Genomic DNA, 18,872 nt, shown 5'->3' with positions numbered 1-18,872 from the left:
ATCTGACAAAGGAGAGCTGAAAGACAGGGCTTTAAATACTGGGAGAGGTTAGTGGGTAATGCAGCGCAGCTGGCAGAGTAATTAGAGCAGAGCAGAGCAGGGACAGGTGGAGCTAGTTAGGCTGAGTAGAGAGAGTGGTGAGCAGAGTGGAAGATAGTGGAAACAAATTAAGGTGGTAACCCGGTGGAGTGAGAGGGCTCATGACAAGATTAGGAGCACACTCTTAAAGGGAGTGCTCCTAATCTCAGCTTGTTACCTGTATAAAAGACACCTGTCCACAGAAGCAATCAATCAATCAGATTCCAAACTCTCCACCATGGCCAAGACCAAAGAGCTCTCCAAGGATGTCAGGGACAAGATTGTGGGATCAAATACTTTTTTCCCTCACTGTATACACATCGATATACACTATACACAAAAAGCAAAATATAATAATTGAAAACAAACACATTCTTCAGTAAAAAGGTTCTCAATCAGTCATTTGAATTGCCCTAGGAGGCACCAATTCTTCAAATTTTAGAGAGCCTTGGAGATCATTCCACAAGTAAGACTGACCTAACTCAGTGGAGATCGAAGGGATCTCTAGAGTTAGCCATCCCTGAGACCGGGTCTGATATCTCGTACGTCTGTAAGTTAACAATGAAGTAAGGTATAATAGAAGTTTATGCAGGAGGACTATTTAAACAAAACGAGTAAAATCCATCGATCTACGAGATTTCAAAGAGGGCCAGCCTACTGTACTTTCTGATACAGAATGCAGTAATAAAGCGTTGTGCGCTATGATAAACTGCGTCCAACGGCTTCAATACAGTGGCAGCTGCATTCAGATATACAATATAGCCATAGTCTATAACTGGTATGAATGTCGACTAAATAATTAGTTTTCTGCTATTTAATGAAAGCCATGACCTATTCCTATAAAATAAGCCCATTTTCATTCTTAATTTCTTAACTTACTCATCAACATGCTTTATGAAAGATAGGTTTCGTCAAGTCCACATATTTATCAACTTTATAACCTCTTCTCACAAAAGGAAAGAGGATGTGAAGTGTTCATTTTGTCTGTTACTTCTACTGCTACAGACAATATTTACTTATTGTCCAAGGTTTGTCAATACAAGACTAGGTGTTAGCCTTGTGGAAACAGGTTAGCTGTAATTTGGTTTAGTTCAGTGCTTCTCTCTCTTCAGTCCAAATTCCCATCTACTCAAACTAATAAACAATGTTCAATGCACCACATAAACCACCAGACCGACTCAGTCTTGATACAATATTTAATTAACGTGCACTCAGATTTTATGTGTAGTTTACTGAGAGCAGAGAGGAAGTCATAATTCCCCATAAATGCATTAATGTAATATCGAGACGAATCCTAGATCTGCAGAGGGAGTACAAATACTGTAGCATGAAGCAATTGTTCCCCTTACTACTTTTATTTAATCAAAAGCATAAAAAAGGCTTCCCAGACCATATAATTATATTTCAATGGCAGAGAGTAAACAGTGTTCCAGTCTCAAGAAGTACATTGAGATTAAGACATGTTCTAATGAGAGAAAACAAACAGGGAAACTGGTTTCATCCAGTCCATTATAACCAGTTTCCAAACTGGTTCTGTAGACCTAGGTCAATATCAGTTTTTTCCCTACCAATGCATATCTGGCACGGGTTCCACCGCCTTGCTTTGTTGCCAAAAAAGGGTTTGGCTTTTGCGCCCGCCTGGAAATCAAACTAGGGAAAGACTGCCTTGTCCAATGTAATGTTTTTAGTTCACTACAGGATGATTTTTTAAATCTGTTATATACTGACATTATATATATTTTCACACTACCGTTCAAAAGTTTGGGGTCACTTAGAAATGTCCTTGTTTTTGAAAGAAAAGCAATTTTTTTGTCCATTAAAATATAATACAATTGATCAGAAATACAGCGTAGACATTGTTAATGTTGTAAATGGCTATTGTACAGTGGGGAAAAAAAGTATTTAGTCAGCCACCAATTGTGCAAGTTCTCCCACTTAAAAAGATGAGAGAGGCCTGTAATTTTCATCATAGGTACACGTCAACTATGACAGACAAATTGAGGAAAAAAAATCCAGAAAATCACATTGTAGGATTTTTAATGAATTTATTTGCAAATTATGGTGGAAAATAAGTATTTGGTCACCTAGAAACAAGCAAGATTTCTGGCTCTCACAGACCTGTAACTTCTTCTTTAAGAGGCTCCTCTGTCCTCCACTCGTTACCTGTATTAATGGCACCTGTTTGAACTTGTTATCAGTATAAAAGACACCTGTCCACAACCTCAAACAGTCACACTCCAAACTCCACTATGGCCAAGACCAAAGAGCTGTCAAAGGACACCAGAAACAAAATTGTAGACCTGCACCAGGCTGGGAAGACTGAATCTGCAATAGGTAAGCAGCTTGGTTTGAAGAAATCAACTGTGGGAGCAATTATTAGGAAATGGAAGACATACAAGACCACTGATAATCTCCCTTGATCTGGGGCTCCACGCAAGATCTCACCCCGTGGGGTCAAAATGATCACAAGAACGGTGAGCAAAAATCCCAGAACCACACAGGGGGACCTAGTGAATGACCTGCAGAGAGCTGGGACCAAAGTAACAAAGCCTACCATCAGTAACACACTACGCCGCCAGGTACTCAAATCCTGCAGTGCAAGACGTGTCCCCCTGCTTAAGCCAGTACATGTCCAGGCCCGTCTGAAGTTTGCTAGAGTGCATTTGGATGATCCAGAAGAGGATTGGGAGAATGTCATATGGTCAGATGAAACCAAAATATAACTTTTTAGTAAAAACTCAACTCGTCTTGTTTGGAGGACAAAGAATGCTGAGTTGCATCCAAAGAACACCATACCTACTGTGAAGCATGGGGGTGGAAACATCATGCTTTGGGGCTGTTTTTCTGCAAAGGGACCAGGACGACTGATCCGTGTAAAGGAAAGAATGAATGGGGCCATGTATCGTGAGATTTTGAGTGAAAACCTCCTTCCATCAGCAAGGGCATTGAAGATGAAACGTGGCTGGGTCTTTCAGCATGACAATGATCCCAAACACACCGCCCGGGCAACGAAGGAGTGGCTTCGTAAGAAGCATTTCAAGGTCCTGGAGTGGCCTAGCCAGTCTCCAGATCTCAACCCCATAGAAAATCTTTGGAGGGAGTTGAAAGTCCGTGTTGCCCAGCGACAGCCCCAAAACATCACTGCTCTAGAGGAGATCTGCATGGAGGAATGGGCCAAAATACCAGCAACAGTGTGTGAAAACCTTGTGAAGACTTACAGAAAACGTTTGACCTGTGTCATTGCCAACAAAGGGTATATAACAAAGCATTGACAAAACTTTTGTTATTGACCAAATACTTATTTTCCATCATAATTTGCAAACATATTCATTAAAAATCCTACAATGTGATTTTCTGGATTTATTTTTCTAATTTTGTCTGTCATAGTTGACGTGTACCTATGATGAAAATTACAGGCCTCTCTCATCTTTTTAAGTGGGAGAACTTGCACAATTGGTGGCTGACTAAATACTTTTTTTCCCCACTGTAGCTGGAAACGGCTGATTATTGATGGAATATCTACATAGGCATACAGAGGCCTATTATCAACAACCATCAGTCCTGTGTTCCAATGGCACGTTGTGTTTGCTAATCCAAGTTTATCATTTTAAAAGGCTAATTGATCATTAGAAAACCCTTTTGCAATTATGTTAGCACAGCTAAAGAATGTTGTGCTGATTAAAGAAGCAATAAAACTGGCCTTCTTGAGACTAGTTGAGTATCTGGAGCATCAGCAATTGTGGGTTTGATTACAGGCTCAAAATGGCCAGAAACAAATAACTTTCTTCTGAAACTCGTCAGTCTATTCTTGTTCTGAGAAATGAAGGATATTCCATGCGAGAAATTGCCAAGAAACTGAAGATCTCGTACAATGCTGTGTACTACTCCCTTCACAGAACAGCGCAAACTGCCTCTTACCAGAATAGAAAGAGGAGTGGGAGGCTAGTCTAGTTTGAGAAACAGGCGCCTCACAGGTCCTCAACTGGCAGCTTCATTAAATAGTACCCGCAAAACACCAGTCTCAACGTCAACAGTGAAGAGGCGACTCCGGGATGCTGACCTTCTAGGCAGAGTTGCAAAGAAAAAGCCATATCTCAGACTGCCCATCTTAATCTTTTATTGGACAGTCTGAGATATGGCCTCTTTCTATTCTGGTTTGAGACAGTTTGCGCTGTTCTGTGAAGGGAGTAGTACACAGCATTGTATGAGATCTTCAGTTTCTTGGCAATTTCTCGCATGGAATAGCAAACACAACGTGCCATTGGAACACAGGACTGATGGTTGCTGATAATGGGCCTCTGTACGCCTATGTAGGTTTCCAGCTACAATAGCCATTTACAACATTAATAATGTCTACACTGTATTTCTGATCAATTTGATGTTATTTTAATGGACAGAAAAATTGCTTTTCTTTCAAAAACAATGACATTTTTAAGTGACCCCAAACTTTTGAACGGTAGTGTATATAAACATTTCCTCCATTTGATGCATTAATAAAGTTTATTCAATAAAATTAAAGTTCAGGCTATTGGCAGAATATTATGAATCTGTTCTGATAAGATGAGACCGTATCACAGATCTTTTGTCTCATTGCCTCCCGAATAATAGTGTTTACAGCAACAACAAATTTCATGCTTTTCTGGAGATAATTAATGACATGATTAAGCAATTAGCCTATTACATTGAGCTGATTATATTATTATACAGGTCTGGGATAAAGCTTAGGATTTCTTTCAACACCCTCCTCCAGGTCATTTAAAACGTGTCGGAGAGCACTGAGCTGCTAGAACAACAGACTTCTCGGTTGCATCACAAATGGCATCCTATTCCTAATTTAGTGCACTACTTTTGACAGGGCCCATAGTAGCGCACTAAATAGGGAATAGGATGCCATTTGGGACGCATTCAGGATCTGTACGACCAAGGGTTTCACCAAGGCAGATGCTTCAACACTCCGCATCAATGTTTTAACACAGACCCTAAGGGGAACAAGAGCAGCTAAATGCTCCATGTTCGCCAGTCAGTACTCTTGAGGTCTGGCGATTAGCAGACTGTGGCAGGACTGAGGTTGATAGGCCTACTCAGTGTGTCTGAGATAGGCGGGAGGCTTCCTGCCTGACAAACCCAGATAAATTCAATTTTACAGGCTAAGAGAGTTTTAAGACAAATCATATTAGGCATAGCCTTTTCAGGGAGCTACTTTCCTGGAAGAGGACCAGTGGCAGTTGGTTGGTTGGTTATCTGGTCATTTTATAGTATCTTCTTGTTTTTCGCCACGCATTAGAATATATTCAGCGTAATCAATTCCAATCTCATGTTTCTAATGAAGCCTCTCATTGACCCAAACGGGTCTATTAACGGCATGAATAACTTATTGATGGCTGTTCCCAAGGCGTTAATAGGTTATGGCGGAAAGCAGCTGCATCAGCGTAACACTCACTTCTGTTTGCGTAAGTCAAGTTCCTAGCTGGCTAGCCCCCTAACACTTTACTTTCCTCTATCCAATATGAGGACCTGCTGTAGACAAAATGTATGTCATTTTTCAAGTTTGTCTCTTTTCCTCTTTCTTGTTTTCCCCGTTATCTATGGTTGCATTACAACCACAATACAATGCAATATAAACGCTTATCAATATATATAGCCTACATTATGCATTTTGTATGATCTGCCACTGTCTGTCAGAGGATATATAGGGATGGATTTTTTGACTTTGAAGACACTTCTACATAGCCTAATTCAGCCTGTCCTTATTCAATAACAGTGCACTCTCTAACCGAGGTTGATCAGATATTACAGCACTACCAACAACTGGCAAATCAGAAATCCATTCAATAAAACATTCCAAGTGAATGGAACATTCCCAGTGTACCATTGAGCAAATTCAGAGTTCTCACAACCACTGCTTTGCAAGGTGGAATCATTCTATTATGAAGAGGGCGCAAAGGACGGAGAACACTACTTGTGTAGTGCTCGGTACTCACCATAGGCCGTCATGGTTCCCACGTAGGGCCCGTCCATGACGCTCTGGTTCTCCTCGGCCAGGGCCTTGATGTAGCGCTTGCTGAGGTCCAGGATTTGCTGTCGCAGCATGGTGCTGCTCTCGTGCGTGGCCCGCTGCTGGATGGTGAAGTGCAGCAGCATCATGCCCCAGATGAAGCCAAAGCTCACCAGGAAGAAGCCCAGCTTCTGGGACGACAGCTTCCACAGGTAGGCCGAGGCCATGGCGAGCGTAGCGCGGCCCACAGCTCGATCGGAAAGAGTGACTGTATCTGTGTGTGAGGGAGCGGGAGTGGAAGGGACTGAGGCGGAGTGGGAGGAGAGTTCAGGAGGGGAGGCGGGGCATGGTGGCGCTCGGCGTAGTTTAGCCGCTGTGGTTCTGTTTGGCTTCTCCACCACTCCTCACCAGTGGGCTCTATTTCTTTGGCCCATCCTTATCGGTCACTCCCATCTAGGGCTGGGTTGACTGGCCAAGCTGCATTCTGCCAGAGAGTAGGAGACATAAGAAAGGCTGTTAGAGGCACTCAGAGTCAGAAAACACTGCAGTTCCAGTAGCAAAAGGAGGAGTATTTACATGGGCATTCCCAAGGCGGGTGTTAGCTACTGTAGCTATAGCCATCCAATGTTTCCCCTATATTAACTTAGCAGCAGCGCCAAGCTTTCTGCCAAGATGTGCTTTTAAAGGGATAGTGCGAGATTTTGGCAGCTAAGCCCTTTTCCTACTTACCCAGAGTCAGATGAACTCATGGATACCCTTTTTATGTCTCTGCCATCTGCATCCAAAAACACACACATGCACACCACACAAACACACACTATAGACAACCTTCTTTCCTTGCTGCAATGCGTTACAAACAACCTGCTATAATGTGACCACTTTGATTGAAGTTTGTTTCGATTAAACAGCAGGAGATAGAACTGCGCCCTGAAATGTGTGCCAAGAACTACATGGAGAGACAAACAAACTGTATCAAAGCTGACAAATTCGTGCTGCTAAGAAGATTCTCATGCAAAAAATATGCAGTCAGCATGGTGAAAATCGTGAATAATGACATTGTCTCCACAGGGAAATATAACCCAACCCAGTCTCTCTTCAGAGTTAGGCCTACTTCAATTATCGCTCTGTGCATAGGCTCAGGTTATTATATATATAGTATTAGAAACAATAATTTATGTTAAACATCATAAAGAAAGCTACATTATATTTTATGTTGTCTCTGTCTGTCTATGTTCAAACCTGTAAAGTCTACTGTGTAATTATTTTCACAAAAATAATATTATGACGATAGCTAGGCTTCAAGAAACTGAATGAGTGGGCAGGTTACCATTAGGACTACTGGACAAAAAAAAACTTTCCATGACTTCAACTTTAGCGGAGGTACGAGGAGTTGGACTTGTAAATATTTCAGTGATACGGTTGAGAAAAAACAGTATCCTTCCCACTCAAGGATGGAGAAAACAGGATGTTTCACTCTCGGGTGAAACGGCACTCCTTCTTACCCATCCTCTTCAGCCAAGAGGTGAGGCTATTTCCTAATATACCCGAAAACTCTCACTAACCATAAAAACGCCTTCAGAAGCCTCTCCATGAAAGCACTGTGTTGAGGGAGAGAGAAAGGGAGTGAGAGAGGAAAGGAGAGGAGATGAGAGAGAGGAGAAAAGAGAGAGAGAGAGGACAGAAGAGAGAGAGAGAGCGCGATGATAAGTAAGCCTACACTAGAGTAATGGAAAGTTTGAAATTAAACAAGGCTACTAATATGGCCGATTCCTACTGGGACAAATGATGGCTATATAACATTCAAAGTAGTAGTAGTATTTTTAAGGGTAATGTAAAAAAGTAACTGCTGCACATTAATGTTATACATTTATCGTTCAACTTGTCGTTATCGCGTTATTTCAGTCAATTTATCGTGATATGGATTTTTGTCCATATCGCACCGCTCTAATGCAGTCTATGTATTCACAGGGCTAGTCAGAAGTTGTGCACTACATGGGGGATAGGGCATCATTTAGGACGTAGACAGGCAGCTTAAGCCTAGGTATCCTTCACAATGTGGGGATACATATGTGTGTTGTTTCCTCCTCCTGAGGCCAGCTGAGGATGTTAGTTACATCCATGTCTGTTCAGTCAGGCTCCTCAGGTTTCTGCACTAACTCCTAGGCACACACACTATACCCACAAACCAAGGTTGCTAGTAATTGGATATGAAGGGCATTATGCAGTATGCACTGACTATTGGTTCTTTTCTCACCCCACACACATATACATAGATATATATACATAGATATATATACATACACAGTGAGGGAAAAAAATATTTGATCCCCTGCTGATTTTGTACGTTTGCCCACTGGGGGCGGCAGGTTGCTTAGTGGTTAAGAGCGTTGTGCCAGTAACCGAAAGGTCGCTGGTTCTAATCCCCGAGCCGACTAGGTGAAAAATCTGTCGATGTGCCCTTGAGCAAGGCACTTAACCCTAATTGCTCCTGTAAGTCGCTCTGGATAAGAGCGTCTGCTAAATGACTAAAATGTATGTAAATGTAATGATCAGTCTATAATGGTAGGTTTATTTGAACAGTGAGAGACAGAATAAAAAAATAAAAAATAAAAACTCATGTCAAAAATGTTATAAATTGATTTGCATTTTAATGAGGGAAATAAGTATTTGACTCCTCTGCAAAACATGACTTAATACTTGGTGGCAAAACCCTTGTTGGCAATCACAGAGGTCAGACGTTTCTTGTAGTTGGCCACCAGGTTTGCACACATCTCAGGAGAGATTTTGTCCCACCCCTCTTTGCAGATCTTCTCCAAGTCATTAAGGTTTCGAGGCTGACGTTTGGCAACTCGAACCTTCAGCTCCCTCCACAGATTTTCTATGGGATTAAGGTCTGGAGACTGGCTAGGCCACTCCAGGACCTTAATGTGCTTCTTCTTGAGCCACTCCTTTGTTGCCTTGGCTGTGTGTTTTGGGTCACTGTCATGCTGGAATACCCATCCAATACCCATTTTCAATACCCTAGCTGAGGGAAGGAGGTTCTCACCTAAGATTTGACGGTACATGGCCCCGTCCATCGTCCCTTTGATGCTGTGAAGTTGTCCTGTCCCCTTAGCAGAAAAACACCCCCAAAGCATAATGTTTCCACCTCCATGTTTGATGGTGGGGGTGGTGTTCTTGGGCAGCATTCCTCCTCCTCCAAACACGGCGAGTTGAGTTGATGCCAAAGAGCTCGATTTTGGTCTCATCTGACCACAACACTTTCACCCAGTTCTCCTCTGAATCATTCAGATGTTCATTGGCAAACTTCAGACGGGCCTGTATATGTGCTTTCTTGAGCAGGGGGATCTTGCGGGCGTTGCAGGATTTCAGTCCTTCACGGCGTAGTGTGTTACCAATTGTTTTCTTGGTGACTATGGTCCCAGCTGCCTTGAGATCATTGACAAGATCCTCCCGTGTAGTTCTGGGCTGATTCCTCACCGTTCATGATCATTGCAACTCCACGAGGTGAGATCTTGCATGGAGCCCCAGGCCGAGGGAGATTGACAGTTATTTTGTGTTTCTTCCATTTGCGAATAATCGCACCAACTGTTGTCACCTTCTCACCAAGCTGCTTGGCAATAGTCTTGTAGCCCATTCCAGCCTTGTGTAGGTCTACATCCTTGGAGAGCGCTTTGGTCTTGGCCATGGTGGAGAGTTTGGAATCTGATTGATTGATTGCTTCTCTGGACAGGTGTCTTTAATACAGGTAACAAGATGAGATTAAGAGCACTCCCTTTAAGAGTGTGCTCCTAATCTCAGCTCGTTACCTGTATAAAAGACACCTGGGAGCCAGAAATCTTTCTAATTGAGAGGGGGTAAAATACTTATTTCCCACATTAAAATGCAAATCATTTTATAACATTTTTGACATGCGTTTTTCTGGATTTTTTTGTTGTTATTCTGTCTCTCACTGTTCAAATAAACCTACCATTACAATTATAGACTGATCATTTCTTTGTCAGTGGGCAAACGTACAAAATCAGCAGGGGATCATACTTTTTTCCCTCACTGTATATATATATACAAGTATTTGATACACTGCCGATTTTGCAGGTTTTCCTACTTACAAAGCATGTAGAGGTCTGTAGTTTTGATCATAGGTACACTTCAACTGTGAGAGACGGAATCTAAAACAAAAATCCAGAAAATCAAATTGTATGATTTTTAAGTAATTAATTTTATTGCATGACATAAGTATTTGATACATCAGAAAAGCAGAACTTAATATTTGGTACAGAGACCTTTGTTTGCAATTACAGAGATCATACGTTTCCTGTAGGTCTTGACCAGGTTTGCACACACTGCAACAGGGATTTTGGCCCACTTCTCCATACAGACCTTCTCCAGATCCTTCAGGTTTCGGGGCTGTCACTGGGCAATATGGACTTTCAGCTCCTTCCAAAGATTTTCTATTGGGTTCAGGTCTGGAGACTGGCTAGGCCACTCCAGGACCTTGAGATGCTTCTTACGGAGCCACTCCTCAGTTGCCTTGGCTGTGTGTTTCGGGTCGTTGTCATGCTGGAAGACCCAGCCACAACCCATCTTCAATGCTCTTACTGAGGGAAGGAGGTTGTTGGCCAAGACCTCACGATACATGGCCCCATCCATCCTCCCCTCAATACGGTGCAGTCGTCCTGTCCCCTTTGCAGAAAAGCATCCCCAAAGAATGATGTTTCCCACCTCACGGTTGGGATGGTGTTCTTAGGGTTGTACTCATCCTTCTTCTTCCTCCAAACACGGCGAGTGGAGTTTAGACCAAAAAGCTATATTTTTGTCTCATCAGACCACATGACCTTCTCCCATTCCTCCTCTGGATCATCCAGATGGTCATTGGCAAACTTCAGACGGGCCTGGACATGCACTGGCTTGCGCAGGGGGACCTTGCGTGCGCTGCAGGATTTTAATCCATGACGGCGTAGTGTGTTACTAATGGTTTTCTTTGAGACTGTGGTCCCAGCTCTCTTCAGGTCATTGACCAGGTCCTGCCGTGTAGTTCTGGGCTGATCCCTCACCTTCCTCATGATCATTGATGCCCCACGAGGTGAGATCTTGCATGGAGCCCCAGACCGAGGGTGATTGACCGTCATCTTGAACTTCTTCCATTTTCTAATAATTGCGCCAACAGTTGTTGCCTTCTCACCAAGCTGCTTGCCCTGTAGCCCATCCCAGCCTTGTGCAGGTCTACAATTTTATCCTTGATGTCCTTACACAGCTCTCTGGTCTTGGCCATTGTGGAGAGGTTGGAGTCTGTTTGATTGAGTGTGTGGACAGGTGTCTTTTATACAGGTAACGAGTTCAAACAGGTGCAGTTAATACAGGTAATGAGTGGAGAACAGGAGGGCTTCTTAAAGAAAAACTAACAGGTCTGTGAGAGCTGGAATTCTTACTGGTTGGTAGGTGATCAAATACTTATGACATGCAATAAAATGCTAATTAATTACTTAAAAATCATACAATGTGATTTTCTGGATTTTTGTTTTAGGTTCCGTCTCTCACAGTTGAGGTGTACCTATGATAACAATTACAGACCTCTACATGCTTTGTAAGTAGGAAAACCTGCAAAATCGGCAGTGTATCAAATACTTGTTCTCCCCACTGTATATACACACAGACACACACACACACACACACACACAACCGTTCAAAAGTTTGTGGTCACTTTGACATTTCCTTGTTTTCAAAAGAAAAGCAATTTTTTTGTCCATTAAAATAACATCAAATTGATCAGAAATACAGTGTAGACATTGTTCATGTTGTAAATGGCTATTGTAGCTGGAAACGGCTGATTTTGTATGGAATATCTACATAGGCGTACAGAGGCCCATTATCAGCAACCATCAGTCCTGTGTTCCAATGGCACGTTGTGTTTGCTAATCCAAGATTATCATTTTAAAAGGCTAATTGTCATTAGAAAACCTTTTTGCAATTATGTTAGCACAGCTGAAAACAGTTGTGCTGATTAAAGAAGCAATAAAATTGGCCTTCTTGAGACTAGTTGAGTATCTGGAGCATCAGCAATTGTGGGTTCAATTACAGGCTCAAAAATGGCCAGAAACAAATAACTTTCTTCTGAAGCTCGTCAGTCTATTATTGTTCTGAGAAATGAAGCCTATTCCAAGAGGAAGGGGACAAATACATTAGAGTGTCTAGTTTGAGAAACAGATGCCTCACAGGTCCTCAACTGGCAGCTTCATTAAATCGTACCCGCAAAACCAGTCTCAACGTCAACAGTGAAGAGGAGACTCCGGGATGCTGACCTTCTAGGAAGAGTTGCAAAGAAAAAGCCATATCTTAGACTGGCCAATAAAATTAAAAGATTAAGATGGGCAAAAGAACACAGACACTGGACAGAGGAAGATTGGAAAAAAGTGTTATGGACAGACAAATCAAAGTTTGAGGTGTTCGGATCACAAAGAAGAACATTTGTGAGACGCAGACCAAATGAAAAGATGCTGGAGGAGTGCTTGATGCCATCTGTCAAGCATGGTGGAGGCAATGTGATGGTCTATGGGGTGCATTGGTGGTGGTAAAGTGGGAGATTTGTACAGGATAAAAGGGATCTTGAAGAAGGAAGGCTATCACTCCATTTTGCACCACCATGCCATACCCTGTGGACGGCGCTTTATTGGAGCCAATTTCCTCCTACAACAGGACAATGACCCAAAGCACAGCTCCAAACTATGCAATAACTATTTAGGGAAGAAGCAGTCAGCTGGTATTCTGTCTATAATGGAGTGGCCAGCACAGTCACCGGATCTCAACCCTATTGAGCTGTTGTGGGAGCAGCTTGACCGTATGGTACGTAAGAAGTGCCCATCAAGCCAATCCAACTTGTGGGAGGTGCTTCAGGAAGCATGGGTTGAAATCTCTTCAGATTACCTCAACAAATTGACAACTAGAATGCCAAAGGTCTGCAAGGCTGTAATTGCCGCAAATGGAGGATTCTTTGACGAAAGCAAAGTTTGAAGGACACAATTATTATTTCAATTAAAAATAATTATTTCTAACCTTGTCAATGACTACATTTCCTATGCATTTTGCTATATTTCCTATTCAAACTCATTTCATGTACAGTTGAAGTCAGAAGTTAACATACACTTAGGTTGGAGTCATTAAAACTTGTTTTTCAACTACTCCACAAATTTCTTGTTAACAAACTATAGTTCTGGCAAGTCGGTTAGGACATCTACTTTGTGCATGACACAAGTAATTTCTCCAACAATTGTTTACAGACAGATTATTTCACTTTAATTCACTGTATCACAATTCCAGTGGGTCAGAAGTTTACATACACTAAGTTGACTGTGCCTTTAAACAGCTTGGAAAATTCCAGAAAATTATGTCATGGCTTTAGAAGCATCTGATAGGCTAATTGGCATCATTTGAGTCAATTGGCGGTGTACCTATGGATGTATTTCAAGGTCTACCTTCAAACTCAGTGCTTCTTTGCTTGACATCATGGGAAAATCAAAATAAATCAGCCAAGACCTCAGAAAAAAATGTGTAGACCTCCATAAGTCTGGTTCATCTTTGGGAGCAATTTCCAAATGCCTGAAGGTACCACGTTCATCTGTGCAAACAATAATACGCAAGTATAAACACCATGGGACCACGCAGCCGTCATACCACTCAGGAAGGAGACGCGTTCTGTCTCCTAGAGATGAACGTACTTTGGTGCGAAAAGTGCAAATCAATCCCAGAACAACAGCAAAGGACCTTGTGAAGATGCTGGAGGAAACTGGTACAAAAGTATCTATATCCACAGTAAAACGAGTCCTATATCGACATAACCTGAAAGGCCGCTCAGCAAGGAAGAAGCCACTGCTCCAAAACCGCCATAAAAAAGCCAGACTACGGTTTGCAACTGCACATGGGGACAAAGATCGTACTTTTTGGAGAAATGTCCTCTGGTCTGATGAAACAAAAATAGAACTGTTTGGCCATAATGATCAAAATCAAATCAAATCAAATTGTATTGGTCACATGCGCCGAATACAACAGGTGCAGACATTACAGTGAAATGCTTACTTACAGCCCTTAACCAACAGTGCATTTAAAATAAAACAACAACAAAAAAAGTGTTGAGAAAAAAAAAAGAGCAGAAGTAAAATAAAGTGACAGTAGGGAGGCTATATATACAGGGGGGTACCGTTGCAGAGTCAATGTGCGGGGGCACCGGCTAGTTGAGGTAGTTGTGGTAATATGTACATGTGGGTAGAGTTAAAGTGACTATGCATAAATAATTAACAGAGTAGCAGCAGCGTAAAAAGGATGGGGTGGGGGGGCAGTGCAAATAGTCCGGGTAGCCATGATTAGCTGTTCAGGAGTCTTATGGCTTGGGGGTAGAAGCTGTTGAGAAGTCTTTTGGAGTCTTTTGGACTCCGGTACCGCTTGCCGTGCGGTAGCAGAGAGAACAGTCTATGACTAGGGTGGCTGGAGTCTTTGACAATTTTGAGGGCCTTCCTCTGACACCGCCTGGTATAGAGGTCCTGGATGGCAGGAAGCTTGGCCCCAGTGATGTACTGGGCCGTACGCACTACCCTCTGTAGTGCCTTGCGGTCGGAGGCCAAGCAGTTGCCATACCAGGCGGTGATGCAACCAGTCAGGATGCTCTCGATGGTGCAGCTGTATAATTTTTTGAGGATCTGAGGACCCATGCCAAATCTTTGTTATGTTTGGAGGAAAAAGGGGGTTGTTTGCAAGCCGAAGAACACCATCCCAACCGTGAAGCACGGGGGTGGCAGCATCATGCTGTGGGGGTGCTTTGCTGCAGGAGGGACTGGTTCACTTCACAAAATAGATGGCATCATGAGGAAGGAAAAGTATGTGGATATATTGAAGCAACATCTCAAGACATCAGTCAGGAAGTTAAAGCTTGGTCGCAAATGGGTCTTACAAATGGACAATGACCCCAAGCATACTTCCAAAGTTGTGGCAAAATGGCTTAAGGACAACAAAGTCAAGGTATTGGAGTGGCCATCACAAAGCCCTGACCTAAATCCTATAGAAAATGTGTGGGCAGAACTGAAAAAGCGTGTGCGAGCAAGGAGGCCTACAAACCTGACTCAGTTACACTAGCTCTGTCAGGAGGAATGGGCCAAAATTCACCCAACTTATTGTGGGAAGCTTATGGAAGGCTACCCGAAACGTTTGACCCAAGTTAAACAATTTAAAGGCAATGCTACCAAATACTAATTGAGTGTATGTAAACTTCTGACCCACTGGGAATGTGATGAAATAAATAAAAGCTGAAATAAATCATTCTCTCTACTATTATTCTGACATTTCACATTCTTAAAATAAAGTGGTGATCCTAACTGACCTAAGACAGGGTATTTTTACTAGTATTAAATCAGGATTCAATCAGGAATTGTGAAAAACTGAGTTTAAATGTATTTGGCTAAGGTGTATGTAAACTTCCGACTTCAACTGTATGTTTTCATGGAAAACAAGGACATTTCTAAGTGACCTCAATCTTTTGAACGGTAGTGTATATATATATATATATATATATATATATATATATATATATATATATATATATATATATACACACATACACACACACACACACACACACACACACACACACAAACACACAAACACACACACACACACACACACACACACACACACACACACACACACACACACACACATCAACCGAGGCCGATCCAAAAAAGCACTTATTTGTGAGCGAGTGGGAAGGGAAAAAACTATTATATTCAGCTTCTATTTAAAATACTACCTACCGTCTTGGGTCAGAAACAAACTGAGGTGGACTTATTTTAAATCCTCATCAAAATGCATCACTCTGGCTATCAAACTACCTCTGAGGAAAAACTCCTTGAATCGATTGAAAATAAAGGTTTTAAAAAGTGAGTTCTTCAAAATGCTAACTGATAGCCTACAACAGTGGTTCTCAAACTTCTCCTTTCCGGGGACCACCAGATCACAGTTAAAAGCAGTGGTCAGTTGACCACAGGTTGGGAACTCCTGGCCTACAACCTTCACTTTAGCCTGACTCGGCCTATGTGATGTGGCTGACACAAAATCCTTTCCACTAACATAAAACCTCAATAGAAAAGTAATACATTCCATTTTTCAAAGCTTTCTTTCCATCCGCAGCTTCTATTAAAGCTTTAAATAGCCGCTGATCTATTCTAGTGTTGCCCAGCGTTCAACCTACTATCTCGTTTACAAGGCAGGGGGGCCTGCTTTTGTTACCAACACAGCTGTTGATTCCAACATGGCTAGTGGACAAGATGACACAGGAGTAACAGGAGAACAGAGGAGAGGGGGGCAGGTCCAGGGACAAACGGCCCGTCTCTCTCCAAACCAAGCCAGGGAGGGTGTGTGTCCTGTGTCCTCCCAAACGAGGGTCTGGGTTTGAGTTGTCAACACACACGATGCTGTGACAAACAGCACCATAGCGTCACATTTCTATGCAGCCAGATAGATTGAACATGGTGGCAGCAGTGGAGAGATTGAGAGATAGACAGACTGGCCCATGCAGTAAGTGGAAGCGTTTGACATAAAGACAGAAGTTAGTGGTACTGCACAGGGTAAAGATCAATGTAGACAGGGCTGTAGAGAAGCCTGTTAGAGAGACGACCGTTTCACTTCTGCATCCGTTCCCATAGACATTGTGGTTTTGTGGTTCTCACATCTTTAATTGAACTACTGTCAGGATATTGCATGCATCACACAAACGCATTTGGCAAGAGCTAGATTGATGTTAAACTGAAGTTTAATTCAATGATAAATGACTTAGGCCTAGTCATTGTCGCGGGAAGTAGTTTGGAGGTGGGGGTGCTGCGTTTTTTTCGCAGACGGGGGTGGGATAGTAGCCAACACGGAGGCGACACAGTAGCCAACATAGTAGTCAACGCGGCAACCTAGTAGCCAACGCGGTGGCGGGCCGCACATTTTCTTCCCCAGGCAAACTAGTCTCTGTCTGATATTATTGTGTTGCCTACGCAGCATCTGGGTGCTCATTACATACACACACAAAAACAGCCCTACATCCACACTATAGCTAAATAACTTAGCTACATTTTATGACATTTTGCCAGCAAGATTGATCTGTTAGAATATCTCATTTTAATTCAGGAAGATGGACAAGCAAGACTGATAGAGGCAGGTACAGTAGCCTACAGGTAGGGATACAGGCAGAGGATGATGATGTAGGCCTACAGAAAGATGCTAAAAAAGTTACCCCAACTAGGTCATCATTATTATTTTAATCATCATTCTGTCACTGAATGACTATGCACATTTGTTATAGTCTATTATTGTTGTTGTCTTTCAAGCCAAAAACAAGACATGTCTTTTGGGGAAATGCTCTAAATAGCAAGTTGTTTCATGTTATATTTTCACAATAGGCCTACATGAAACCAAAATTGCACTAGCCTACTGGGCGAATAAATGAAAATAACAATTAGGCTTTCAGCTATCACAACCTATATTTTAATAGCAATAAAACAGCTTTCAAATTATCACCAAAAAGGAGGGCTCCCCACCTCCCAATTGAATTAACCCATGGCTATCAGATTACAACAAGGCTTACAGTCTCTGCCCTCTGCTTCCTAAAAGTGACAGAAAAGGTGCACAGGCTCCACAATGCTCAGCCATTACGGTAAATATCAAACCGCTAATGCAGTACTGGTAAAGGCCCAGTGCACTACTTTTTTTATATATATATTTTTTCCCCACTGTCACGTCTCCTCCCGTTGCTCCCCTCCGGCGCTCTGATTCGCCGGTCTACTGAGCCACCGGTCTGAGCGCACCACATCGGCAACACTGGAATGGAAACCCAACGCACCCTAATCACCTCCAGCGCACCTGCACCTCATCACCACCCCTATATAGCCCTGGACTGTTCAGTGTTGGGTTGTGTGTGATTGTTAGTGTCTTGTTGTGTACTTGCTCTTTGTTGTTCACTTGCTCAGTGTTAAGTAAACCTTTACATTGTTATTTCCTGCGTCTGCGTCCTGCCTCTTCGTATCCTCATTACTCGTCACACCCACAAATAAATATTTTATTTATAGCACCCCTACTTCACGCGGTTATGGACCTAGTTTGTTCAATATCTCAAATCAATGGTGCGTCTGTAACAAGCATGTTAAAACATTGAAGGAGGACTAGCCTAAGCAAGATAATGTTTATGCATTTCAAATATTTACTGAGTGTACAAAACATTTCCATGACATACACTGACCAGGTGAATCCAGGTGAAAGCTATGATCCCTTATTGATGTCACTTGTTAAATCCACTTCAAATCAGTGTAGATGAAGGGGAGAAGACAGGTTAAAGAAGGATTTTTAAACCTTGAGACAATTGAGACATGGATTGTGTATGTGTGACATTCAGAGGGTGAATGGGCAAGATTGAAGGCCTTTGAACGGGGTATGGTAGTATTTGCCAGGCGCACCGGTATTTCTCTGCTTTCCTATTAATTAATTTATTGTTTAATCGACCAAAAGCCGGCTATTGCCGGCTAACGGAAACCCTGCTGTGCGCCCACACACACATAGCCTACATACAACCACCCCCACACCTGGGCTCATAGGATGGTCGGCAAGTCATTTCTTTGAATCTATTTTCTTTGAACAGTGAAGAAAATACACATTTTGAGGACAACCACAACAGGCACTTGACATTCAGGTAAATTTGGCAGTGGCACACCAGGCCAGTACCAAGTGAAAACTACTGGCCCGAATGAGAAAACTACTGGCCCGGGCCAAGATAACAGGA

General features: G+C 42.5%; 1 protein-coding gene across 1 annotated transcript in view; it reads right to left on the bottom strand.

The window, feature by feature from the left end:
- The window catches only part of mgat5 (alpha-1,6-mannosylglycoprotein 6-beta-N-acetylglucosaminyltransferase), a 128,541-nt gene that overhangs the window by 90,805 nt on the left and 18,864 nt on the right, over window positions 1-18,872 (bottom strand). The window contains exon 2 of the mRNA XM_084154891.1: window positions 6,060-6,557. Within this exon, the coding sequence (XP_084011017.1) occupies window positions 6,060-6,300 (241 nt within the window). The 5' untranslated portion in view covers window positions 6,301-6,557. The remainder of the gene's footprint in view (window positions 1-6,059; window positions 6,558-18,872) is intronic.

This window comes from Coregonus lavaretus (genome assembly GCF_964263955.1).
Source record: "Coregonus lavaretus genome assembly, chromosome: 38".
NCBI classification, from domain to species: domain Eukaryota; kingdom Metazoa; phylum Chordata; class Actinopteri; order Salmoniformes; family Salmonidae; genus Coregonus; species Coregonus lavaretus.
Note: the sequence above shows the minus strand (reverse complement) of the source record. Positions and strands in the feature narration are given on the sequence as shown.